Raw genomic sequence first — 27,825 nt, 5'->3', positions numbered from 1 at the left:
AACGCCAAGATCTTCTTATATACAAGGATGTTTATTGCAGTTCATTATTGGTTCCACAACCGAGGCGTGCAGCCCCGCGTCTCTTAGCCTTAGACATTTGAAGTCCCCTCTGAATCGGTCCCGCCCCTACACCAGTTTAAGAGGCTTGTGCTGGTCCACCTCTTCCTGTCTTTCCTTTTCCGCAGGGTCTTTCTGCCCCCCTGGGTTCCTTCCCTCCTGCTTTCCCCTGAAGCGGATTCCTCAGATGCCTGCTCCCCCCTCCTTCGTGCTTTGGGGCCAGGCTCCTCCTCCGGGCTCTCTGCATTTCCGCGCGCCTCCACATTTGAACTTGGCGCGCGTTCGCTACCCCTGACCTTCCTCTTGACACTCACACTACTCCCTGTACTACTCTCCGCCCCTTCCGGCAGGACGTCCTGCCCCGATCTCCTTCCCCTGTCTCCTTCCTGCTCTGCTCCGTGTGTCACACTGGGAACTCCACCCTCTTCACTCCGTTCCTGCTGGGAAGCCGGCCCCGATCTCCCACTCCCACTCGGGGTTTCCCTGCTGCTTCCCTGCTCCTGGCAAGTCCCCCCTGTGACCCCCCTTGGCCTGACCAGGGGCGCCCCCTTCTGGGAATCCTCCGATTCATTTGAGAGACTCATGGAAGACCTCAAGTCATTGTCATCCTCTTCCTCACTGTCCTGGGATTCTTCCCCATCGCTCTCCGTCTCCCCCCTCACCTGTGCCTCTGTCCCTGAACCCCTGACACCCACCTACTTTCAGCAGCCAGAAACACCATAACCAGACACTGGAGAGACTTGTCAGGAGTAAGCATGGACCAATGGTACCAAATAGTATGGGAAACAGCCCTACTAGAAAAATTAACCAATAAACTGAAACTGACACAGGGACAAACAGAAGAAGACGCCTTCACCCCGGTATGGCTCCCCTTTATCACATACACAGCCCAACAAGACAATGACAATAATCCACCAACAGCATGCAAATCAATATGGCTAACCTGATCCAAAACACCCACCCACCCCACTCTCACACGAAAACAAAGATCACCACAGCCAATCACAAACAAACAACTACACCCTAGGCCAACCCCAACCTCTCTCACCACCAAAGGAACACAAGTGGAGAAACAATTTACATAGTTTTCTGAATCGAACCAGTCAATGTCAAGAATAGATCAAATATGGCTTTCGAATGAACTGACTCCAAGAATACTACAAGTTGAAATACAATCTAAAGTAATCTCAGATCATAATCCAATAAAATTGGAACTAAAAGGCTTTGAAGAAAGAACATTTAGATGGAAAATTAAGGGTTATCTTTTGGATGACCAGAAAATTGTAGGAAAAGCACAAAAGAAACTAACTGAATACTTTGTTGAGAATTGCAACAAGGGTACAAAGATGAGCGTAGTATGGGACGCAAGCAAGGCTGTGATGCGAGGTTTTTTTATCCAGCAGAATTCATTGAAGAATAAAAACAGAGAAAAGGGGGGAAAGGAAATTTTAAAGCAGATAATGGACAATGAACAAAAATTTATTAGAAAACCGAATAACTCCAAAATAAAACAAGAAATTAAGACCTTGCAATCACAATTTGCAATGATAATAAACAAAGAAGTGGAATGGAATATTAAAAAGTTAAGACAGAGAAACTTTGAATTCGCTAACAAATCAGGCAAATGGCTTGCGTGGCAAATAAAAAAAAGAAAGGAGCAGAACACAATTAACAGAATCATTGTGAATGGCGAAGAGATAGATAATCCGAAAGAAATTAGAAAAGGATTCTTGGACTTTTACAGACAACCATATAAAAATAAAGAAAGGAATAATATGAGGAAAATTGAGAGATTTTTAAAAGGGAAAAAGGTGCAAAGGATCCCGGCAGATAAAAAAGAACAACTGAATGCCCTAATAGAGGGGAAAGGCCCCAGGGCCAGATGGATTTACATCAGGTTATTATAAAGAGTTAAAAGATGTTCTGATGATACCTTTAAAAGAAGTTATGAATAATATTTTAAAGGAAAGAGACATCCCGGAAACGTGGAAAGAAGCATTCATTACACTTATCCCAAAACAGGACTCGGATTTAACCCAAGTTAAAAACTATAGGCCTATTTCATTGCTGAATACAGACTACAAAATTTTTGCAGGGATCTTAGCAAGAAGAATGAAAAAGATATTATTAGAAACTATTCATAAGGATCAAGCAGGTTTCATTCCAGGTAGACAGATGAAGGATAATGTAAGGAACATAATTAATATTTTGGAATATCTGACTGCCAGGAATGAGAAACAAGCTATACTTATGTTTGTGGATGCAGAAAAGGCCTTTGACAACATAGCATGGGACTTTATGTTGAAAAATCTGGAGTATGTGGAGGTGGGAAAAGAGTTTTTCAATGGGATAAAGGCAATATATACAGAACAGAGAGCTAAATTGATTGTAAATAATGTGACTACGGAAGATATTAAAATATCTAAAGGAACTAGGCAAGGATGTCTGCTTTCGCCATTGCTGTTTATAATGGTCCTGGAGGTCTTTCTTAATGCAGTTAGACAAAACAAATTAATAAAAGGGATAACAGTTGGCCAGAATGAATATAAAGTTAAAGCCTTTGCAGACGATCTGGTAATAACGATTGAAGAACCAATAGAAAGTGTAAAAGAACTATTAGAGGAGATTGAACAATTTGGGAAAGTGGCAGGGTTCAAATTAAATAAGAAAACTAAAATAATTGCAAAAAATATGGAGCAAAGTATGATAGAAATAATGCAACAACAATCGCGAAGTATTGGAAGACACAAGATTTACCCACCTGGGAAGAATGGCAGATGAAGTTGATGGATTATATGGAATTGGCGGAAATGACTGGCAGAATCCGAGACCAGGGAGAAGAGTTGGTGGAAGAAGATTGGAAAAAGTTTAAAGACTATTTACAGAAATACTGTAAAATTAATGAATGTTAGAAAAATGTTGGAATGAAGTTATATGGCTTTAGTAGAAATGATATAAGGAATTAAGTATAAATAGATTAATAGAGTATTAAAGGAAAAAATAAGGTTAGAATGTGTTAAGATAATTATAGGATAGAAAACCGAGGAAGATGGAAAGGAATTGCTGAAACAATTAACAGAAGTGGAATACAAAAAGGGAGGTGTGAGGACGTCGTGGAAAAAAGTGAATGAAAGATGGGATAATGAAATTGTTTGATTTATTTTACTGTTTTTGTTTTGTTTTGTTAGTTCAATGTGTTTAATGTGTCAATGTTAGGTAGTGTTTTTGTATTGTATTGTATTGTTTTTGTAGTGTTTAAATTGTTGGAAAAGTAATAAATATTTTTTTTTAAAAAAAGAAATAATGCAACAACAAACAGAGATAGAGGTGTGAAAAAGGTAAAATATTGGACTCGATGGGTTGGACTCGATGGCCCTTGTGGTCTCTTCCAACTCTATGATTCTATGATTCTATTTAGGAATTTGGTTAACTCCTAAAAACATTGATTTGTATCAGAACAATTACATACCGGTTTGGAACGGAATAAGGAAAGATCTGGAGGTGTGGGGTAGAATGAAACTATCTTTTTGGGGCAGAATTTCTGCGATAAAGATGAGCGTCCTTCCAAAGATGTTATTTTTGTTTCAGACTATCCCCATAATAAAGGGGGTAACGATTTTTAAAGAGTGGCAAAGAGTGATCTCAAGGTATATCTGGCAGGGCAAAAAGCCGAGAATTAAATTTAAGCTACTAACAGATGCGAAGGAAAGAGGAGGCTTTGCCCTGCCAGACCTGAAGTTATATTATGAAGCAGCATGTCTTTGCTGGTTGAAAGAATGGATAAAATTAGAAAATAAAGAGTTACTGGACTTAGAAGGCTTTGATAACAGATTTGGATGGCACGCGTACTTATGGTGTGGGAAGAAGAAAATTCACAAAGGCTTTGGGAACCACATCTTCCGGAGTGCGTTAATAGAAATATGAGATAGGTATAAAAACCTATTAGAACCAAGAGTTCCACACTGGTTATCTCCGTTAGAAGTTATGAGTGTAAAGAAAATTAATATGAGAGGTAAATGGATTACATATGGTGAACTGATAATTAAAGAAGGAGGAAAATGGAAATTAAAACCATATGAACAAGTTAAAGAATATGATTATGATTGGTTGCACTATTTTCAGGTTGAATGAAATGTTTAAAAAAGATTTTAAAGAAAGTGGTTATGCAGAAAAAGATTCTAAGTTTCAAATCGACATAATAAACAATGATTGTAAAATTCTGTCAAAAATGTATAAGATATTTTTGGAATGGCATACGAAAGATGAAAAAGTGAAATCGGTAATGATACAATGGGCCAGAGATTTCGGTTATAATATACAATTTGATGATTGGGAAAAACTATGGAAAGAAAACTTAAAATTTACTGCATGCACGGCTGTCAGAGCTGCTTGAAGATCCTAGCTCACAGAGGATCACGCTAGCCAGCGATCATTAAGTAAAAGTCTTTATTGAGTTACAGTTTCCATTCTCACGCTGCTGCGCGCAACTCTACGTCTAGTAGCTAGATCGGCGAGGCTCCGTCTGAGTCTCCGCCCCGTGTGCACCAACTTAATATCCTAGCCCGGCTCCACCTTTTCCGCCTGACTGTCCTCCTCTGGGTCCCTCTACCCCCCGGGGTCTCTTCCTTCCGGGATTCTTCTGACGCTGACCCCCCGGACCCTCCTGTCTCCTTGCGCCGGGCTTTAGGACCTGGCTCCCTTTCCGGGCTGCTTACTGCGCCACCTTCCTCTGCATTTGAACTTGGCGCGCGCGCCCAACCTTCCACTTTCCGCTTAACCGTTTCTTCGCTCCCCGATGGAGGTGTGGCCACTCCTGACTCGTGCCCTCCCTCCTGTGGTGAGCTGCCAGCGCTTGCCCCCTGGCTCCTTTCCTCTTCCCTGCTCTCTGGCGGTGACGCTGGTCCCGATTTCCAACTGCTCTCCTCTGAGTCCCCTCTGGCTCTATCTTCCTGGGGTGCCCCCCTAGACTCCCCCCTTGCCCTGGCCACTGGTGCTCCTTTCTGTGAATCCTCTGATTCACTGGAAAGACTCGGAGATCTCGGGTCGTCGTCATCACTCATCTTTTCTTCTGCCTCCTCCCCTTCGCTCTCTGTTTCCTCCCTTGCCCTTGCCTCTGCTCCTAAACCCCTGACATCCATCCCTCCCACGAAGCCCCCCATTCCCCCCTCCCCTCCTTCCGGTGCTGGAGCTGGGTGCTGCTGTTGCAAAGGGACGAACGTCGGATATCGTTCGCTTCCCGTGGCGGGTCTCCATCTGAAGTCTCCCGGGTCTTCCCCCCTGCTCTCGTCGACGACGGTCACCTCCGCTTCCATCTCTGTGCCGCCGTGCTCGAAACCAGGGTCGTCCCCGAAAATGTCCATGTCCGTCCCTCACTTCCTCCTGGCGGCGTTGCTCGTCCTGAGCATTCCAGCCACTTTCTGCGGAACTGCTCCTCTGGCCTATCGTCCCACCAATACGAGGGTTCTGATGCAGATCCCGAGGGTGACCCCTCCGGGGAACGGACGTCTCGTGTCGGGTCCTCGTCCGAGTCGAACCCCCGGAACGTGCTGGCCGAAAGCGTGGGCGTGAAAAGCCAGTCGTCGAAAAAGTCTGCTGGCATAGGCCTATGTGGGAAGAGGGCATGAAACTCGTCTTTGAGCAGAGGTTCGTCCAAGGCGTAGCCCGGCACCCAGCTGTTCGCACTGGCCGGGGTGCCCTCCTTGGCGAGAAAGTATTCTACCCCCTCTTCCCCCCATCTGGAGTCCAAAATCTCCGTGACTTCGTTGATGCGCTCCTTCTGTGCCACTCCCGCGTGCCCTGTTCTGTCTCTGACCGGACTCGGCGCCGTTCCGGGTTCCTGGAACCTGTGCGGTGCCTTGTAGGGAGTGAGCACCGATCTGTGGAATACCGGATGCATTCTGGAACCCTCTGGAAGTGCCAGTCTGAAAGCTACCGGGTTGACCTGCTCTTCGACTTGGTAGGGCCCCAGTTGTTTATGCCCTAGTTTCTTCTTGGCCAACGACCTGGCCGGCACTGCGTGGGCTGCTAACCAGACCCAGTCTCCCACGTGGAGCTCTTCGCCAACCCTTCTGTGTTTGTCCGCTTGTACCTTGTATGCGTGCTTGGTCAGCTCCAGGTGGCGCCTCAGCTGATCGTGGACTTCCTGCAGCTCCGACGCGAACGCATCTGCTGTCTGCGGCTCCCCCTCCCCCATCCTTTCCAGTCCCGGGAAGGTTCTGGGGTGCCTCCCGTTGTTGGCGAAGAACGGCGTGACCCCCGTGGACACGTGCTTCGTGTTGTTGTAGGCGAACTCGGCAAGCGGCAGGTAATCCACCCACGTCGCAGGCTGTTGATTGGCATAGCATCTCAGGTACTGCTGCATGATGGCATTGACCCGCTCCGCTTGCCCGTTGGTCTGCGGGTGTCTCGCCGACGCCAGGTTGATCTTGACGTTCAGGAAGCCCATCAGCTTCTGCCAGAAATTCGAGATGAACTGCCGCCCCCGGTCGGACAGAATAGACCGTGGCAGACCGTGAACCTTGAACACGTGGTCTATGAACAGTTTGGCGGTTTGCTCCGCCGTGGCCACCTTAGCACACGGAATGAAATGTGCCATCTTGGAAAACAGGTCCACCACCACCAGCACTGCCGTCTTGCCTCTCAAGCTGGGCAGATCCGTGACAAAGTCCAGGGCCACCCTTTCCCAAGGTTCGACCGGAGTTTGCAGCGGTTCCAACAGTCCGGCCGGTGGTCTGTGCACTGGCTTGGCCCTCTGGCAGGTGTCACACCTCGCCACGTAGTCTGCGACCTCCCCTCTCATTCCAGGCCACCAGAAATCCCTGGCTACTAATTCCACCGTCTTCTCCTTGCCGAAGTGCCCGGCAGTGGGCGCGTCGTGCAGCTGCTGCAGCACCTTGGCGCGAAGGTCGTCTCCCGGCACGTAGATGGCCCCTTTACGGATGAGCAAACCATCTCGTAGCTGGAAACCGTCGGCCGCTGCCTTGCCCCTTTGCACCTCTGCCATCTTCGCTTGCGCGAAGGAGTCATCCTGCAACGCTCGTCGCACCGCCTCCAGGTCCACGGTTGCCGCGGCGCACGCCCACACTGTTGGTGCGAAGATGTGCATGGCGGCTGCTGGCGTTGCGTCCTCCAGATACTGCGGCTTACGGGAGAGAGCGTCCGCCATGATGTTGGTGTCCCCCGGGACATACTCTATGTGGAAGTCGAAGTTCGCAAAGAACTCAGCCCAACGTATCTGCCTCTGGTTTAGGAACTGTGCCGTGCGCCAGTGCTCCAGATTCTTGTGGTCCGTGCAAACCTGCACCGTGTGCTTGGCGCCGATCAGGAAGTGCCTCCACGCTTTGAACGCTGCATGAATGGCCAGCAACTCCCTGTCCCAGATGGTGTAATTCTGCTCGGACTTGCTGAGCTTCCTGGAGTAAAACGCTCCCGGTCGCCACACCCCCTGCGGGTCCTTTTGCAGCAGGACCGCCCCCACGGCTCTGTCCGAGGCGTCTGTCTCCACCCTCATCGGCCTGCTGGGGTTGACGTGAAGCAGCTGCTCTTCCGACGCGAAGAGACGCTTGAGTGCCTGAAAGGACTGCTCCGCCTGCTCTGTCCAAACGAACTTCTTTTTCTTGGAGCTAAGCGTGTCTGTGATGGCCGCCGTCTGCATAGCGAAGCCCTTGATAAACTTGCGATAGAAGTTCGCAAAGCCGACAAACCGTTGGACCTCTTTCCGGTTGCGTGGACTCTTCCAATCCAATACCGCTCGAACCTTGGCGCTGTCCATGGCGAGCCCCTTGTCAGACAACTTGTAGCCCAGAAAATCCACCTCCGTCACGTCAAATTGGCACTTCTCCAGCTTGGCGTAGAGCCTATGTTGCTTTAGCCTGCTCAGCACTTCCTTGACGTGTCCGTCATGCTCCTGCTGCGATTCCGAAAAGATCAGGATGTCATCTAAGAAACAGACGCACGTCTTGTAGAGAAGTCCCGCCAACACGTGATGCATGAAAGCTTGAAAAACGTGGGAGCCATTTTGCAATCCAAAAGGCATAACTCTATATTCGTAGGTACCCAGTGGCGTGAACATGGCTGTCTTCCACTCATCTCCCTCCCGCATGCGAATGAGGTTGTACGCCCCTCGCAGGTCTAACTTGGTGAACACTTTTCCCTTGCGTACCTTTGCGAGGAGGTCGTCGATTCGGGGCATGGGGAAGTCCGATGGCTTGGTCCCATTGTTTAAAATGCGATAGTCCACTACCAGTCTTTTTTGGGGGATGTCTCGCTTTTTAACAAAGAATACAGGACTGCCCCCCGCTGCCTTGGACTCTCGGATGAAACCGCGCTCCAAATTATGATCTATGAACTCTTTGAGTTCCTGCAGTTCGTCCTCTGACATGGAATACAGTTTCCCTTTAGGCAGCGCTGCCCCCGGCAGCAGGTCAATTTTGCAGTCATATGGTCTGTGAGGGGGTAGCCTGTCTGCCTCCTTCTCGCAGAAAACTTCCAAAAATTCTGCGTACTTGTGGGGAATCGCTTGCAGCGTGCCTAGCAGCAGCTGTGACTCCTCTTCCTCTCCTTCCTGCCGGGGCACGATGCAGTGTTCAGCACAAAAGGAAGAGCCGAAGATCAGCTGCCTCTGGTACCAAGCCAGCGTCGGGCTGTGCTTGTCCAGCCAACTCATTCCCAATACAATGGGCGTATCCGATAGTTGAGTGACATTGAAGCTGATGATTTCTTTGTGATTCCCAAGTCGCATCGCCATCGGTGGCGTCTGCTTCACCACTTGCCCCCCTAGCAACTCCCTGCCATCCACCGTGACAACCTGCAGGGGCAGTGTGGCCGGCAGCAACTGTATAGCGTGTTTGTCGACAAAGTCCTGCCCTATAAAGTCCGCATTGCTGCCCGAGTCAACTGTGATTGGCACGTCCATGGTGCTTCCATTGGGCAGCTGGAGAGATGCGGTGAGCCTCACTACTGGTTTGGGCGGGAGGGGGTTCACGGGCTGTAAAATCTCTGGGGACTGCGTCACTAACACGTCTGGCTGGGCCCCAGGGCCTCTTCCTCCAGCCAGACTGCGTCGTTTCCCTGCTGTGGTCCTCCTTGCTGCGTTGCTGCAGTCACCATTGCTGAGGCTGCAGTGAGCTTGTGGAGCCTCTGGGGACACTCTTTCGCCATATGCCCTGGCTCCTCACAGACGTAACACTTCCTGTTCCCTCTAGGAGGCTTCGCTTTCACTGCTGCCAGTGCTAGGGCTCTGGTTGCTGACTGAGCCCTAGCACCTCCAACCTCCATAGGTTCCACTCCTCCTCCTGGCGGAGGCGTGGATTGCGCACGCGCTGCTTCTCTGGGAAGGAAGGAGGAGCCCCTGGCTGGTTCGCGCCCTCCACGCCCTTCGTCCCTGCTCCACGGACGTTCTTCCAGCCGCACCCCCACTGCCAGTGCCCTCTGAACGACCTCCTGGGTGGTCCGGGGTCTCTCCCCCCTCGCGATCTCATCTTTAATCGAGCTGTGCAGCCCCTCCCAAAAGAGGTCTCTTACAGGGGCCGAATCTCTGTCCCATTCCAGGGCACTGACCAAAGCGAAAAAGCGGGCATGGTACTGCCTCACGCTGGCCCTCCCTTGCCTTAGTCCATGCACCTCCTTCCGGGCAAGATCCACGTCAATGCTTGATAAAAAACACCCATCCATCGCTTTAATAAAGGCATCCGCATTTTGGAGCGCCGGATCCTTATCTCTCCATAAATTGCGCAGCCATGCTTTAGCATCCCCATGCAAATGGGACATGATGAATCCCACTTTCTCTTGCTCATCTCTAAAGTCTTTATTCAGCAGTTGCAGTGCGCACAGTACGTCTGCTCTAAAGTTGGGATACTGTTGCAGGTTCCCATCGAAGTGAGAGACCAGACCGCCTGTTCGTCTCGCCAACCCAATTCCCTCCTGCCTGGGTGTCTGCTTTGTCAGCACGTCTAACCTGACCTGGAGATCCCTGCAGGCGGCAGCTGCCTCCTCCTCTCTCTTCCTGGATGCGAGAGCCTCGGCATTCAGTTGCGACACTGCTTTTCTGAGTTCCTCTATCTGCTGCTCAGCCGTCATGTCGTCTGCCGTTCGTGAGCTCGCTAGTAGGCACCTGCTTCTCTCCCCTCCTCGAGGCTGTAGATGCCCACAATTGTGAGACGGAGCCTACTGTCAGAGCTGCTTGAAGATCCTAGCTCACAGAGGATCACGCTAGCCAGCGATCATTAAGTAAAAGTCTTTATTGAGTTACAGTTTCCATTCTCACGCTGCTGCGCGCAACTCTACGTCTAGTAGCTAGATCGGCGAGGCTCCGTCTGAGTCTCCGCCCCGTGTGCACCAACTTAATATCCTAGCCCGGCTCCACCTTTTCCGCCTGACTGTCCTCCTCTGGGTCCCTCTACCCCCCGGGGTCTCTTCCTTCCGGGATTCTTCTGACGCTGACCCCCCGGACCCTCCTGTCTCCTTGCGCCGGGCTTTAGGACCTGGCTCCCTTTCCGGGCTGCTTACTGCGCCACCTTCCTCTGCATTTGAACTTGGCGCGCGCGCCCAACCTTCCACTTTCCGCTTAACCGTTTCTTCGCTCCCCGATGGAGGTGTGGCCACTCCTGACTCGTGCCCTCCCTCCTGTGGTGAGCTGCCAGCGCTTGCCCCCTGGCTCCTTTCCTCTTCCCTGCTCTCTGGCGGTGACGCTGGTCCCGATTTCCAACTGCTCTCCTCTGAGTCCCCTCTGGCTCTATCTTCCTGGGGTGCCCCCCTAGACTCCCCCCTTGCCCTGGCCACTGGTGCTCCTTTCTGTGAATCCTCTGATTCACTGGAAAGACTCGGAGATCTCGGGTCGTCGTCATCACTCATCTTTTCTTCTGCCTCCTCCCCTTCGCTCTCTGTTTCCTCCCTTGCCCTTGCCTCTGCTCCTAAACCCCTGACAACGGCGTTAAAGGAAAATGTGATGAAAATGTTTTATAGATGGTATATAACACCAGTAAAATTGGCAAAAATGTTTAAGACGTGTAATAAGTGTTGGAAATGTAAAGAAAAAGAAGGAACGTTTTATCATATGTGGTGGGATTGTAAGAAAGTGAAAAGTTTCTGGGAGAGTATATATAATGAATTGAAAAAGATGTTAAAATATACGTTTTGTAAAGAAACCAGAGGCTTTTCTTTTAGGGATTACAGGAAACGAGATAAGAAGAAAAGACTGACAAATACCCCTTCCTCTTGGTTCATGTGGGAACCAATGACACTGCAAGCAATAGCCTCCAGAAGATCAAAAGAGGCTACGAGGCTCTCGGCAGGAAATTGAAGCAACTAAATGCACAAATTGTCATCTCATCTGTCCTCCCAGTTGAACGACGTGGCCCAGGGAGAGAGGGAAAAATAGTGGAAGTGAACAGCTGGCTTCGCAAATGGTGTAAACAGGAACGGTTTGGATTCTTAGATCACGGACTGCAGTTTCTTGAAGATGGACTTCTGGCAAGCGATGGGCTGCACCTCACAACGGTTGGGAGAAATGTTTTTGCCAAAAATCTCAGAAACCTCATCAGGAGGGCTTTAAACTGACTAATGGGGGGGGGGAGGGAGACAGTGCTCCTGAAGGTAGGAGTCTATCAATTGATGAAGATGATCATCCAAATGTCATAGACCAAATGGAGCAAACAGCACGCAGACCTAGTGGTGGGAGGAAAAAGTCCTTAAATAAGAGACACGGGGGAATGATTAATGGACTTCAATGTCTCTACACTAATGCGCAAAGCATGGGAAATAAACAAGATGAGCTTGAGCTCTTGGTACAGCAAACTAAATATGACATAATAGGCATCACTGAAACCTGGTGGGATAAGTCCCACAATTGGAATGTAATAATGGGGGGATACAATCTATTTCAGAGAAACAGACCAGACAAGAAAGGAGGAAGAGTGGCGTTATATGTCAGGGATGTGTATACCTGTGAAGAGATCCAAGATTTAGAACCTCAAAGCCAAAGTGAGAGCATTTGGGTCAAAATTAAGGGAGAGAAGAATAACAGTGACCTCATTGTGGGAGTTTACTATAGATCCCCAAGCCAAACGGAGGACATAGATGATGCCTTCCTGGAACAGATGGCCAAGCATGCAAAAGGAAGGGAGATAGTAGTAATGGGGGACTTCAATTACCCGGATATTTGTTGGATGTCAAACTCAGCCAAGAGCATAAGGTCAAACAGATTCCTCACTGGCCTTGCAGACAACTTCATTGTCCAGAAAGTGGGAGAAGCAACAAGAGGAACAGCCATTTTAGATCTGGTCCTAACCAATGTTGATGACCTGGTTAGTGGGGTAGAAGTGGAAGGATCATTAGGCGCGAGTGATCATGCTCTTCTGAAGTTTACTATACAGAGGAAAGGAGCAGCCAAGCATACTAGGACTCACTTTCTTGACTTTAAGAAAGCCGACTTCATAAAACTTAGGGAAGTGCTGGGTGAGATCCCATGGACAGTAATACTAAAAGGAAAGGGAGTTCATGATGGCTGGGAGTTTGTTAAGAGGGAGATAGTAAAAGCACAACGTCAGGCAATACCAGTGAGACGGAAACATGGAAGGTGCTTAAAGAAGCCAGGGTGGCTATCTAAAGAACTTTTAACAGAGTTAAGATTAAAAAAGGATGTGTACAAAAAATGGAAAAGGGGGGAAACCACCAAAGAGGAATTCATACAAATAGCCAGCACATGTAGACACAAAGTCAGAAAAGCTAAAGCACAGAATGAACTCAGGCTTGCTAGAGAGGTTAAAAGCAACAAAAAAGGCTTTTATGGATATGTTCGTAGCAAAAGGAAGAACAAAGAAACAGTGGGGTCACTCAGAGGAGAAGATGGTGAAATGCAAACAGGGGACACAGAAAGGGCTGAACTCCTCAATGCCTTCTTTGCCTCAGTCTTCTCCGATAAAGAAAACAATGCCCGACCTGAAGAATTTGGAGCAAATGATTCAGCAGAGGAAACACAGCCCAGAATAACTAAGGAGATAGTACAAGAATACTTGGCTAGTTTAGATGTATTCAAGTCTCCAGGGCCAGATGAACTGCATCCAAGAGTATTAAAAGAACTGGCAGATGTGATCTCAGAACCACTGGCAGTCATCTTTGAGAATTCCTGGAGAACAGGTGAAGTCCCGGCAGACTGGAGGAGGGCAAATGTTGTCCCTATTTTCAAAAAGGGGAAAAGAGAGGACCCAAATAATTACCGCCCAGTCAGTCTGACATCAATACCAGGGAAGATTCTGGAGCAGATCATTAAGCAAACAGTCTGTGAGCACCTAGAAAGGAATGCTGTGATCACCAATAGTCAGCATGGATTTCTGAAAAATAAGTCATGTCAGACTAACCTGATCTCGTTTTTTGACAGAATTACAAGCCTGGTAGATGAAGGGAACGCAGTGGATGTAGCCTACCTTGATTTCAGCAAGGCATTTGACAAGGTGCCCCATGATATTCTTGTAAAGAAGCTGGTAAAATGCAGTCTTGACTATGCTACCACTCAGTGGATTTGTAACTGGCTGACTGACCGAACCCAAAGGGTGCTCATCAATGGTTCCTCTTCATCCTGGAGAAGAGTGACTAGTGGGGTGCCACAGGGTTCTGTCTTGGGCCCGGTCTTATTCAACATCTTTATCAACGACTTGGATGATGGACTCAAGGGCATCCTGATCAAATTTGCAGATGACACCAAACTGGGAGGGGGGTGGCTAACACCCCAGAGGACAGGATCACACTTCAAAACGACCGTGACAGATTAGAGAACTGGGCCAAAACAAACAAGATGAATTTTAACAGGGAGAAATGTAAAGTATTGCACTTGGGCAAAAAAAATGAGAGGCACAAATACAAGATGGGTGACACCTGGCTTGAGAGCAGTACATGTGAAAAGGATCTAGGAGTCTTGGTTGACCACAAACTTGACATGAGCCAACAGTGTGACGCGGCAGCTAAAACAGCCAATGCAATTCTGGGCTGCATCAATAGGAGTATAGCATCTAGATCAAGGGAAGTAATAGTGCCACTGTATTCTGCTCTGGTCAGACCTCACCTGGAGTACTGTGTCCAGTTCTGGGCACCACAGTTCAAGAAGGACACTGACAAACTGGAACGTGTCCAGAGGAGGGCAACCAAAATGGTCAAAGGCCTGGAAACGATGCCTTATGAGGAACGGCTAAGGGAGCTGGGCATGTTTAGCCTGGAGAAGAGGAGGTTAAGGGGTGATATGATAGCCATGTTCAAATATATAAAAGGATGTCACATAGAGGAGGGAGAAAGGTTGTTTTCTGCTGCTCCAGACAAGCATACACAGAGCAATGGATCCAAACTACAAGAAAGAAGATTCCACCTAAACATTAGGAAGAACTTCCTGACAGTAAGAGCTGTTCGACAGTGGAATTTGCTGCCCAGGAGTGTGGTGGAGTCTCCTACTTTGGAGGTCTTTAAGCAGAGGCTTGACAACCATATGTCAGGAGTGCTCTGATGGTGTTTCCTGCTTGGCAGGGGGTTGGACTCGATGGCCCTTGGGGTCTCTTCCAACTCTATGATTCTATGATTCTATGATTCTATGATTCTCTGACTGTAAACTCTTCCAATATGCAGTTACAGCTGCAAGGATTTTACTGGCCCAGAAATGGAAACAAGAGGAAATGCTGACGATTGAAGATTGGAGACTGAAACTGACAGACCATGCAGAATTGGACAAGCTAACTGGGGAAATTAGATATCTTAAGGACCAAAAGTTCATCGAAGACTGGGGAAAATTTGTAGAATATCTGAAAAATACATGTGATGTGCAAACAACGTTAGTGATACAGTGGTGCCCCGCAAGACGAATGCCTCGCAAGACGAAAAACTCGCTAGATGAAAGAGTTTTCCGTTTTTTGAGTCGTTCCGCAAGACGAATTTCCCTATGGGCTTGCTTTGCAAGACGAAACGTCTTGCGAGTTCTTGCGAGTTTGTTTCCTTTTTCTTAAAGCCGCTAAGCCGCTAATAGCCGCTAAGCCGCTAATAGCCGTGCTTCGCAAGACAAAAAAACCGCAAGACGAAGAGACTCGCGGAACGGATTAATTTCGTCTTGCGAGGCACCACTGTATTTCAAGAAGCACTGTGAAATTTGAGATGTATTGTTATAAAAAATAATAGAAGTGGGAGGGAAGACTAAAGACAATACTAAGGAGAAGGAATGCGTAATTAAGAGGTAATGATGGATGATTGTCAGAGAAGCTGAAGGAAGTCCAAAAAGAGAGAATTTATTTGTTAAAAATTGGATAAAATTGTATATCTGTGTTGTAAATCAATAAAAATTATTATAAAAAAACACAAGTGAACAGCAGAGAACCGGCACGAGTAACGCTGACACCAAACCCTACATACATTAAGCAAAATAGAAACAGGTTCACCACACTTTCTCATCCTGGTCTTCTTTTATCTTCTTCCAGCTGCCTATGGTTGTGAAGGAGATTTACTACCATCTCCCCCAGGTCCTCGACACCCACACTAAGGAACAGACGCTTTCGGCTATTGTCAGCCTAGCCACCAAGCGCCTGCAGCCGGTCGTAGACAGCCTGTTGGACTGCTCGATGGAGTGTGATGAGTAAGTTTTTGTGATGTGAAAATGGGGAGGGCTAGATTTAAGGGGTTTCTTAATTTATATTTATTTATATTGAATTTCGTACTTGCAAAAAATTGTGCTCCAAGTTGTGGTTTCTTTCTTTGCTAATGTATGTGCAATATAAATAAAATATCAAAGGCCTGACTTTTTTTAAGAAAAGGAAAAATGAAAAATTCTGTTTTGAAAAATTGCAGAAGTGCCGCACAAATATGGAAGGCGTTGGTTGCCAATCTGTATACAAGCGGCAAGCTGCTGAGACCCCTACTGAAAAGGCTGCAGGATGAAGACCCCAAAGCGGAAGTCACTTCCAGGCGACGCAGCACTTCTCAAATGCCAATGGCGGTCAGTTTCTCTCTCCTGGATTGTTTTGAATGGGAGCTGGATGGGGCTGGGGGCTTCTTGCTGGGAGGGGGGTGCATCTTAATAAGTGGTCCATCCTGTGAGCACCTGCTTTGTATGCAGAAGGGCCCCAGCATCTCATGTCGGGGAGTCCCTCGCCTGAAACCCTGGACAGCCACTGCTAGTCAGTGTAGACAACACTGAGTGAGATGGACCGAGGCTCTGAGTCGCGTCTGAGTCTGAGATCTTGATCTGACGATGACCTCTGCTGAATGCCGTTCTCCTCTCCTTGTCCCTCCAGGCTACCAACGCTCTGTGTCATATCCTGTCGTTCCCTGAGGCTGCAGGTATCCTGAAGAGCAAGTTCCACCACCTGCTGTTTGCACTTAGCACTCACATCTGTTTTGTCCATGAGGCGAGAAGAAGAGGTTCGAGGGCGACAAGTCTAATCCCGGAGCCCTCTTCGCATCTCGATCCGCTGACGTGAGGGACCTGCTAATGTATTTGGGGGGGCCCTCCCTTCTCTCTCTGACCCATAGGCTCAGCCCTCCCCCAAGAGATAGGCTTCATTTGGACATGGAGGTTCTGCTTAGGTTAGACAGCTAGGAGACCCAGGCTTCCCCAACCCCTGTGCTCTTCAGTCGCTTTGGACCACAACTGCCACCAGCCCCAGCCAGCATAACTGGGCTGAAGATGGGAGTTGTAGCCCAAAACATCTGAAGGACACTAGGATGGGAGAGGATGCTGGAGGCTCTCCCGCACGATGGGCTGATTTGGGTGTGGTGGGACTCACGTGTCATGAAACCTTAAGTCTCCATCACAGCCAAAAGGTTGCCGCTTGTGCTGGAAACATGGGGGAGGCTGCAGGGGGTGATGGTTGGGGTTGGACTGCAAGATGTCAAGGACCTAAAACTCCCCAGATGAACATACCCAGACCTTGTGCTCATCATCGGAAGCCCCTCTTCACGTGTGCCTCCTCCACACAAGAAGGGGCCTTTTCTGTGGTGGCTCCCCATTAGTGGGTTGCTCTCCCCAGAGGGGCTTGCCTGGTGCCTTTAGATGCCAGGCAAAAATGGTCCTCTTCAATCAGGCCATTGGCTGATTAACCTCCTATGCCCTTTCAACTGTGTTTGTTGGAGGGAGAGGAGTTATTGGTTTGCTTTGGTTCTTGTTTTTATTCTGTATTTTGTGCTTTTTAACTTTCATTTTTATGTTGTGAACTGCTCGGAGATCTACAGGTGAAGGGCAGTATACAAATTTTAAAAATATAATCTTCTTAATTCCTTCACTTGACTCAGGATCGCTGTGCAGGCCCTGAAACAACTGATTGGGCGTCTTGAATACCTAGATGATTCTGAGGCTTTGGGGTTGCAAAGCTGCTGGGATATGCTGTCAAGTCCAGAAAGCTTTTTCAAAGGCATTCGTCTTCTGGCAAGGTAAGAAGGTGAAAAGGACTGGCAGGTGAGGCATGAAGAGCAAGGCCTGCTTTCTGGGGAAATGGGGATAAACTTCTTATTTATTTCAGAAAATGTACCATATTGTTCACTCTATAAGACGCAATTTTCCCCTCCTAAAAAGTAAGGGGAAATGTGTGTGCGTCTTATGGAGCGAATGCAGGTGGGAGGCTCTGCTCAGCGTTCAAGTAACCTGGTGGTGGTGGTGGTTGTGCAGGAACACTGAGCGGTTCTTCCTGCCAGCTTCAGGCTTGTGAATCCTTTGCTCTTACTCTTCTGTTTCAGGACCTTATTCACCTCCTCGCCCGAAGAATACAAGAGGATTTCCCGTTTGGCACGGGAATATATGTGCTGTCCAAACGATAAAAAGAGGGCCATCGGCATGGCCTTTTACTTTGAGGTAAGAACTGGAAACAGGGAATGCCTGTTCTAATGTCTCTTTTATATATATATATAAATATCTATTAAGATTTTACAAATTATATCAAACAAAACAATACACACAAACACAAAAAAAGAACAAGTATAATTTCAAAACCTTATTTTCTTAAAACTTACTTCACCGACCTCCTCATACCTCCCCTTTCTGCATTCCTATTTCAAATATTTAGTTCAGCAAATCCTCACCCTTAATTTTATCTAATTGTCGACCTTTCTTTTCTTTTAACTTAATCTTTACAGCTGTACTCCATTTAATTTCTAAAACCACATCATTCTAGCACTCATTAATTTTACAATGTTTCTTAAGATAGTTCTTAAATTTCTTCCAATCTTCTTCCGCCGTCTCTTTCCCCTGGTCCCGGATTCTACTAGTCATTTCTGCTAGTCCCATATAGTCAATCACCTTCATCTGCCATTCTTCCAAGGTGGGTAGATCTTGTGTCTTCCAATACTTTGCGATGAGTATTCTTGCTGCTGTTGTAGCATACATAAAGAATGTTCTATCTTTCTTTGGCACCAATTGGCCAACAATGCCCAGGAGAAAGGCCTCTGGTTTCTTAAGGAAGGTATATTTAAATACCTTTTTCATTTCATTATATATCATTTCCCAGAAAGCCTTAATCCTTGGGCACGTCCACCAAAGGTGAAAAAAGTACCTTTAGTTTCTTTACATTTCCAACATTTATTATCAGGCAAGTGGTAATTTTTTGCAAGCTTGACTGGGGTCATGTACCACCTATAAATCATTTTCATAATATTTTCCTTTAAGGCATTACATGCCATAAATTTCATACCGGTGTTCCACAACTATTCCCAGTCAGCAAACATAATTGTCAGGGGTTTAGGAGCAGAAGCACGGGCAAGGGAGGAAACAGAGAGTGAAGGGGAGGAGGCAGAAGAAAAGATGAGTGATGACGACGACCCGAGATCTCCTAGCCTTTCCAGTGAATCAGAGGATTCACAGAAAGGAGCACCAGTGGCGAGGGCAAGGGGGGAGTCTAGGGGGGCACCCCAGGAAGACAGAGCCAGAGAGGACTCAGGGGGGAGCAGCTGGAAATCGGGACCAGCGTCACCGCCAGGAAGCAGGGAAGAGGAAGGGAGCCAGGGGGGAAGCGCTGGCAGCTCACCACAGGAGGGAGGACATGAGTCAGGAGTGGCCACACCTCCACAGGAGGGAGGACATGAGTCGGGAGTGGCCACACCTCCATCGGGGAGCGAAGAAACGGTTGAGAGGAAAGTGGAAGGTTGGGCGCGCGCGCCAAGTTCAAATGCAGAGGAAGGCGGCGCAGTAAGCAGCCCCGAAAGGGAGCCCGGTCCTAAAGCCCGGCGCAAGGAGGCAGGAGGGTCTGGGTCAGCGTCAGAAGAATCCCGGAAGGAAGAAGCCCCGGGGGGTAGAGGGACCCAGAGGAGGACAGTCAGGAGGAAAAGGTGGAGCAAGGCTAGGATATTAAGTTGGTGCACACAGGGCGGAGACTCAGACGGAGCTTCGCCGACCTAGCCACTAGGCGTAGAGTTGCGCGCAGCAGCGTGAGAATGGAAACTGTAATTCAATAAAGACTTTTACTTAATGACCGCTGGCTAGCGTGATCCTCTGTGAGCTAGGATCTTCAAGCAGCTCTGACAGTAAGCTCCGTCTCCACTTGTGGGGCATCTACAGCCTCGAGGAGGGGAGAGACACAGGTGCCTACTAGCGAGCTCACGAACGGCAGACGACATGACGGCTGAGCAGCAGATAGAGGAACTCAGAAACGCGGTGGCACAACTGAACGCCGAGGCTCTCGCATCCAGGAAGAGAGAGGAGGAGGCAGCCGCAGCCTGCAGGGATCTCCAGGTCAGGTTAGACGTGCTGACAAAGCAGACACCCCGGCAGGAGGGAATTGGGTTGGCGAGACGGACAGGCGGGCTGGTCTCTCACTTCGATGGGAACCTGCAACAGTATCCCAACTTTAGAGCCGACGTACTGTGCGCACTGCAACTGCTGCATAAAGACTTTAGAGATGAACAAGAGAGAGTGGGGTTCATCATGTCCCATCTGCATGGGGATGCGAGAGCATGGCTACGCAATTTATGGAGAGATAAGGATCCGGCGCTACAGAATGCAGATGCCTTTATTAAAGCAATGGATGGGTGTTTTTTATCAAGTATTGACGTGGATCTTGCACGGAAGGAGGTGCATGGGCTGAGACAAGGGAGGGCCAGCGTCAGGCAGTATCATGCCCGCTTTTTCGCCTTGGTCAGTGCCCTGGAATGGGACAGAGATTCGGCTCCTGTAAGAGACCTCTTTTGGGAGGGGCTGCACAACTCGATTAAAGATGAGATAGCGAGGGGGGAGAGACCCCGAACCACCCAGGAGGTCGTGCAGAGGGCACTGGCAGTGGGGGTGAGGCTGGAAGGACGTCCGTGGAACAGGGACGAAGGGCGTGGAGGGCGCGAACCAGCCGGGGGCCCCTCCTTCTTTCCCAGGGAAGCAGCGCGGGCGCAATCCACGCCTCCGCCAGGAGGAGGAGCCGAACCTATGGAGGTGGGAGGTGCAAGGGCTCAGTCAGCAGCCAGAGCCCTAGCACCGGCAGCAGTGAAAGCGAAGCCTCCTAGAGGGAACAGGAAGTGTTACGTCTGTGAGGAGCCAGGGCATATGGCGAAAGAGTGTCCCCAGAGGCCCCACAAGTTCACTGCAGCCTCAGCAATGGTGACTGCAGCAACACAGCAAGGAGGACCACAGCAGGGAAACGAGGCTGTCTGGCTGGAGGAAGAGGCACTGGGGCCCAGCCAGACGTGTTAGTGACGCAGTCCCCAGAGATTTTACAGCCCGTGAACCCCCTCCCGCCCAAACCAGTAGTGAGGCTCACAGCGTCTCTCCAGCTGCCCAATGGAATCACCATGGACGTACCAATCACCATTGACTCAGGCAGCAATGCGGACTTTATAGGGCAGGACTTTGTCGACAGGCACGCTGTGCAGTTGCTGCCGGCCACACTGCCCCTGCAGGTTGTCACGGTGGATGGCAGGGAGCTGCTCGGGGGGCAAGTGGTGAAGCAGACGCCACCAATGGTGATGCGACTTGGGAATCACAGAGAAATCATCAGCTTCAACGTCACTCAACTATCTGACACGCCCATTGTATTGGGCATGAGTTGGCTGGACAAGCACAGCCCAGCGATGGCTTGGTACCAGAGGCAGCTGACCTTCGGCTCTTCTTTTTGTGCTGAACACTGCATCGTGCCCAGGCAGGAAGGAGAGGAAGAGGAGTCACAGCTGCTGCTAGGCACGCTGCAAGCGATTCCCCACAAGTACGCTGAATTTTTGGAAGTTTTCTGCGAGAAGGAGGCAGACAGGCTACCCCCTCACAGACCATATGACTGCAAAATTGACCTGCTGCCGGGGGCGGCGCTGCCTAAAGGGAAACTGTATTCCATGTCAGAGGACGAACTGCAAGAACTCAAGGCGTTCATTGATCATAATTTGCAACGCGGCTTCATCCGGGAGTCCAGGGCAGTGGGGGGCAGTCCCGTATTCTTTGTTAAGAAGCGGGACACGCCCCAAAAAAGACTGGTAGTGGATTACAGGATTTTGAACAGTCTGACTAGGCCATCGGACTTCCCCATGCCCCGTATTGACGACCTCCTCGCAAAGGTACGGAAGGGCAGAGTGTTCACCAAGCTGGACCTGCGGGGGGCGTACAACCTCATTCGCATGCGGGAAGGAGATGAGTGGAAGACAGCCATGTTCACGCCACTGGGGACCTACGAATATAGAGTTATGCCTTTTGGCTTGCAAAATGGCTCCCACGTTTTTCAAGCGTTTATGCATCACGTGTTGGCAGGACTTCTCTACAAGACGTGCGTCTGTTTCTTAGATGACATCCTGATCTTTTCGGAGTCGCGGCAGGAGCATGACGGACACGTCAAGGAAGTGCTGAGCAGGCTAAAGCAACATAGGCTCTACGCCAAGCTGGAGAAGTGCCAATTTGACGTGCCGGAGGTGGATTTTCTGGGCTACAAGCTGTCTGACAAGGGGCTCGCCATGGACAGCGCCAAGGTTCGAGCGGTGTTGGATTGGAAGAGTCCGCGCAACCGGAAGGAGGTCCAACGGTTTGTCGGCTTTGCGAACTTCTATCGCAAGTTTATCAAGGGCTTCGCTATGCAGACAGCGGCCATCACTGACACGCTTAGCTCCAAGAAAAAGAAGTTCGTTTGGACAGAGCAGGCGGAGCAGTCCTTTCAGGCACTCAAGCGTCTCTTCGCGTCGGAAGAGCAGCTGCTTCATGTCAACCCCAGCAAGCCGATGAGGGTGGAGACAGACGCCTCGGACAGAGCCGTGGGGGCGGTCCTGCTGCAGAAAGACCCGCAGGGGGTGTGGCGACCGGGAGCGTTTTACTCCAGGAAGCTCAGCAAGTCCGAACAGAACTACACCATCTGGGACAGGGAGTTGCTGGCCATTCACGCAGCGTTCAAGGCGTGGAGGCACTTTCTGATCGGCGCCAAGCACACGGTGCAGGTTTGCACGGACCACAAGAATCTAGAGCACTGGCGCACGGCACAGTTCCTGAACCAGAGGCAGATACGTTGGGCTGAGTTCTTTGCAAACTTCGACTTCCGAATAGAGTATGTCCCGGGGGACACCAACATCATGGCAGACGCTCTCTCCCGTAAGCCACAGTATCTGGAGGACGCAACACCAGCGGCCGCCATGCACATCTTCGCACCAACAGTGTGGGCGTGCGCCGCGGCGACCGTGGACCTAGAGGCGGTGCGACGAGCGTTGCAGGGGGACTCCTTCGCACAAGCAAAGATGGCAGAGGTGCAAAGGGGCAAGGCAGCGGCCGACGGTTTCCAGCTAAGAGATGGATTGCTCATCCGTAAAGGGGCCATCTACGTGCCGGGAGACGAACTTCGAGCCAAGGTGCTGCAGCAGCTGCACGACGCGCCCACGGCCGGGCACTTTGGCAAGGAGAAGACGGTGGAATTAGTAGCCAGGGATTTCTGGTGGCCTGGAATGAGAGGGGAGGTCGCAGACTACGTGGCGAGGTGTGACACCTGCCAGAGGGCCAAACCAGTGCACAAACCGCCGGCCGGACTGTTGGAACCGCTGCAAACTCCGGTCGAACCTTGGGAAAGGGTGGCCCTGGACTTTGTCACGGATCTGCCCAGCTCAAGGGGCAAGACGGCAGTGCTGGTGGTGGTGGACCTGTTTTCCAAGATGGCGCATTTCATTCCGTGTGCTAAGGTGGCCACGGCGGAGCAAACCGCCAAACTGTTCATAGACCACGTGTTCAAGGTTCACGGTCTGCCACGGTCTATTCTGTCCGACCGGGGGCGGCAGTTCATCTCGAATTTCTGGCAGAAGCTGATGGGCTTCCTGAACGTCAAGATCAACCTGGCGTCGGCGAGACACCCGCAGACCAACGGGCAAGCAGAGCGGGTCAATGCCATCATGCAGCAGTACCTGAGATGTTATGCAAATCAACAGCCTGCGACGTGGGTGGATTACCTGCCGCTGGCCGAGTTCGCCTACAACAACACGAAGCACGTGTCCACGGGGGTCACGCCGTTCTTCGCCAACAACGGGAGGCACCCCAGAACCTTCCCGGGACTGGAAAGAATGGGGGAGGGGGAGCCGCAGACAGCAGATGCGTTCGCGTCGGAGCTGCAGGAAGTCCACGATCAGCTGAGGCGCCACCTGGAGCTGGCCAAGCACGCATACAAGGTACAAGCAGACAAGCACAGGAGGGTTGGAGAAGAGCTCCACGTGGGAGACTGGGTTTGGTTAGCAGCCCACGCAGTGCCGGCCAGGTCGTTGGCCAAGAAGAAACTAGGGCATAAACAACTGGGGCCCTACCAAGTCGAAGAGCAGGTCAACCCGGTAGCTTTCAGACTGGCACTTCCGGAGGGTTCCAGAATGCATCCGGTATTCCACAGATCGGTGCTCACTCCCTACAAGGCACCGCACAGGTTCCAGGAACCCGGAACGGCGCCGAGTCCGGCCAGAGACAGAACAGGGCACGCGGGAGTGGCACAGAAGGAGCGCATCAACGAAGTCACGGAGATTTTGGACTCCAGATGGGGGGAAGAGGGGGTAGAATACTTTCTCGCCAAGGAGGGCACCCCGGCCAGTGCGAACAGCTGGGTGCCGGGCTACGCCTTAGACGAACCTCTGCTCAAAGACGAGTTTCATGCCCTCTTCCCACATAGACCTATGCCAGCAGACTTTTTCGACGACTGGCTTTTCACGCCCACGCTTTCGGCCAGCACGTTCCGGGGGTTCGACTCAGACGAGGAACCGACACGAGACGTCCGTTCCCCGGAGGGGTCACCCTCGGGATCTGCATCAGAACCCTCGTATTGGTGGGACGATAGACCAGAGGAGCAGTGGCGCAGACGATGGCTGGAAGGCCCGGGACGAGCAACACCGACAGGAGGAAGTGAGGGAGAGACGGACATGGACGTTTTCGGGGACGACCCTGGTTTCGAGCACGGCGGCACAGAGATGGAAGCGGAGGTGACTGTCGTCGACGAGAGCAGGGAGGAAGACCCGGGAGACTTCAGATGGAGGCCTGACACGGGAAGCGACCGATATCCGACGTTCGTCCCTTTGCAACAGCAGCCCCCAGCTCCAGCACCGGAAGGAGGGGAGGGGGGAATGGGGGGCTTCGAGGGGGGGATGGATGTCAGGGGTTTAGGAGCAGAAGCACGGGCAAGGGAGGAAACAGAGAGTGAAGGGGAGGAGGCAGAAGAAAAGATGAGTGATGACGACGACCCGAGATCTCCTAGCCTTTCCAGTGAATCAGAGGATTCACAGAAAGGAGCACCAGTGGCGAGGGCAAGGGGGGAGTCTAGGGGGGCACCCCAGGAAGACAGAGCCAGAGAGGACTCAGGGGGGAGCAGCTGGAAATCGGGACCAGCGTCACCGCCAGGAAGCAGGGAAGAGGAAGGGAGCCAGGGGGGAAGCGCTGGCAGCTCACCACAGGAGGGAGGACATGAGTCAGGAGTGGCCACACCTCCACAGGAGGGAGGACATGAGTCGGGAGTGGCCACACCTCCATCGGGGAGCGAAGAAACGGTTGAGAGGAAAGTGGAAGGTTGGGCGCGCGCGCCAAGTTCAAATGCAGAGGAAGGCGGCGCAGTAAGCAGCCCCGAAAGGGAGCCCGGTCCTAAAGCCCGGCGCAAGGAGGCAGGAGGGTCTGGGTCAGCGTCAGAAGAATCCCGGAAGGAAGAAGCCCCGGGGGGTAGAGGGACCCAGAGGAGGACAGTCAGGAGGAAAAGGTGGAGCAAGGCTAGGATATTAAGTTGGTGCACACAGGGCGGAGACTCAGACGGAGCTTCGCCGACCTAGCCACTAGGCGTAGAGTTGCGCGCAGCAGCGTGAGAATGGAAACTGTAATTCAATAAAGACTTTTACTTAATGACCGCTGGCTAGCGTGATCCTCTGTGAGCTAGGATCTTCAAGCAGCTCTGACAATAATGTTATGACCAATATCCTGTGCCCACTTTATCATAGCTGATTTCACTGTTTCATCTTGTGTATTCCATTTCAACAGCAAGTTATACATTCCTGACAAGTTCTTAGTATTGGGTTCTATCAGTTCTGTTTCTAATCTTGATTTTTCCACCTGGAAGCCAATTTTCCTGTCCAACTTAAAAACCTCCATTATTTGGTAATAATGGAGCCAGTCTCTCACTTTGTCTTTTAATTTCTCAAAACTCTGCAATTTAAATTTATCCCCCTCTTGTTCCAAAATTTCCCAATATTTCGGGCCTTTTGGCATCCATATTGAGTTTTTTCACAGCCTTAGCTTCCATTGGCGACAACCACCTTGGGGTTTTATTTTCCAACAGGTCTTTATATCTAATCCAGACATTATATAATGCTTTCCTGACAATATGATTTTTAAAAGCTTTGTGAGCTTTAACCTTGTCATACCATAAATATGCATGCCACCCAAAAATATTGTTAAAACCTTCTAAATCCAAAATGTCTGTGTTCTCAAGAAGCAGCCAGTCTTTCAACCAGCAGAAAGCTGCTGATTCATAGTAAAGTTTAAAGTCCGGCAGGGCAAATCCCCCTCTTTCTTTTGCATCAGTTAAAATCTTAAGTTTTATTCTGGGTTTCTTTCCCTGCCAGACAAATTTCGAGATATCTTTCTGCCACTTCTTGAAACAATCCATCTTGTCCACGATTTGCAATGTTTGAAACAAAAACAACATTCTAGGCAATACATTCATTTTGATCACAGCAATATGGCCCAACAGTGAAAGCTTCAAATTTGACCATATTTCTAGATCCTTTTTTACTTCCGTCCAGCATTTCTCATAATTGTCTTTAAATAAATTCACATTTTTAGCTGTCATGTTAATCCCCAAGTATTTCACTTTCTTAACCACAGTTAAACCCGTTTCATTCTGGAACCTCTCCCTTTCAGTAACTGTTAAATTTTTCTCTAATACCTTAGTCTTTAATTTATTCAGTTTAAATCCTGCGACTTGACCAAACTCTTGAATTAATTCTAAGACTCTTTTAGTACTAGTGTCTGGCTCTTGTAATGTAAGTACCAAGTCATCTGCGAATGCTCTCAGTTTGTAATGTTTAACTCCGACCTGTACCCCTTTAACCAGCTGGTCCCTTCTAATCATGTTCAGCAAAACCTCGAGGACCGATATAAAAAGCAATTATTTCTAATGTTTCTTATGGTTTCTTTATTCCTCGCAATTTAACTGTCAAATGTTCTTTAGCATTTACACATTTTTTATTTAATTGTACAACTTCAGCTGCATTCACTGCTATCATGTCTAATATATATGGACAATGTTTTTTGATAGAAGATGAATGCATACATAATAAAAGATGCACTTACAGTGGCTTTGCTCCAACTTAGGGGATGTCTGACTCCGATACGGACACTTCCATGACCTAGTGCGCAAGTTACTGCAGGCAGCAATCATACAGGTATTCCGTTAATGGATGGACAAGTCTTCACCTTTGGAAGGCTAAGATTTTTCTTAAAATTACATTTTTATATGTACTATTGGAAACACCTTAAAGCTGGTATAAGTTCATATGTATTTATTTTTGCCCGCTTTAAAGATTGATTTTTGTGTGTCTGCTGGTTTATTATATATCTTCTTTTCTCTTTGTTCCGCTATGTATCGGGGTGGGGAGACTAATAATAATAATAATAATAATAATAATAATAATAATAATAATCCTTTGCTCATCCAAATAAGCTGTTTTCATTTATTTATTGAGGCCACTAAGTCTTTGAACGGAAGAGATTTCTCCAGTTTCAAGCCTCATCTCATGCTCTTCATGAGCCAAGTCCAAACCCTCCTGCAGTTCAGACCCAGCTTAGGATGTGTTTGGTTCAGCATGATTCCAACCAGCTCATTCTCCTTCCTTCCCTTTCCCACCAAAATGTACTTGACTGTGAGAGCAGAGGCGAATTAGATTGGGAGGGCCATGCCCAGCCCTAGAGGTTGGAATGCGGAGTCCAGGCCCACCAGAAACCAGCGGAGAACTCCATAGTTCCAAATGGAAGCACCAGCCTAGCTTCTGCTGTGGCCAGATTGGGATGAGAAGGGGCAGGAGGGGTCATGCGTGGCTGGGTGCTTCTTGATGGAGATCATTGAATTGAAGTGAGCTGCTTTGGGGGCCAACCTGAATCAATCCCAAAATAACCCGTTCAAGAGGTGCTTTTTAGAAACTGAGCTCACAGCCTAACTGTAAAACCATGCTTATGAAATACATGATATTTGTTGTCTGATAAGGGAAGGGGGCAGCTCTATAACTTCCATGGGTCACAAAAAGCCTGGGGTTCAAAACAAGGCACCACCTTCTCAGGTAAATATCAGGCTTGAGTCCATAAATGTTGCTCGACTTTATCTGGTGTCACTTAGGCTCTGCCTGTTAGACCGCCCGTGCTGC

The 27,825-nt window shown here is 49.4% G+C and overlaps 1 protein-coding gene across 3 annotated transcripts; it reads left to right on the top strand.

Moving 5' to 3' along the window:
* The first annotated feature begins 17 nt into the window (after positions 1 to 17).
* Positions 18 to 27,825, top strand: LOC310699029 (maestro heat-like repeat-containing protein family member 7). 3 transcript variants are annotated; one of them, XM_083520615.1, is made up of 8 exons: positions 18 to 1,121; positions 15,399 to 15,658; positions 15,871 to 16,018; positions 16,317 to 16,498; positions 17,314 to 17,451; positions 17,755 to 17,869; positions 26,780 to 26,850; positions 27,129 to 27,825. In XM_083520615.1, exons 2-7 carry the CDS (start codon positions 15,510 to 15,512, stop codon positions 26,816 to 26,818), a joined length of 771 nt encoding a protein of 256 aa, XP_083376741.1. In that variant the 5' UTR covers positions 18 to 1,121; positions 15,399 to 15,509; the 3' UTR covers positions 26,819 to 26,850; positions 27,129 to 27,825. The 3 variants fall into 3 exon arrangements, with proteins under 3 accessions (XP_083376741.1, XP_083376742.1, XP_083376740.1); XM_083520616.1 differs by having other exon boundaries at positions 27,798 to 27,816; XM_083520614.1 differs by having other exon boundaries at positions 26,780 to 27,825.

This window comes from Podarcis liolepis (genome assembly GCF_965112155.1).
Source record: "Podarcis liolepis genome assembly, contig: HAP1_SCAFFOLD_78, whole genome shotgun sequence".
In the NCBI taxonomy this organism is placed as follows: domain Eukaryota; kingdom Metazoa; phylum Chordata; class Lepidosauria; order Squamata; family Lacertidae; genus Podarcis; species Podarcis liolepis.
Note: the sequence above shows the minus strand (reverse complement) of the source record. Positions and strands in the feature narration are given on the sequence as shown.

Excerpts from the sequence above, each read along its gene's own strand:
- LOC310699029 (XM_083520615.1), top strand. The coding sequence starts at position 15,510 with ATGGTTGTGAAGGAGATTTACTACCATCTCCCCCAGGTCCTCGACACC. Across the intron at positions 16,499-17,313 it reads TCGCATCTCGATCCGCTGAC|GATCGCTGTGCAGGCCCTGA; the intron begins GTGAGGGACCTG and ends CACTTGACTCAG. Across the intron at positions 17,870-26,779 it reads GCATGGCCTTTTACTTTGAG|GGGATGTCTGACTCCGATAC; the intron begins GTAAGAACTGGA and ends GCTCCAACTTAG.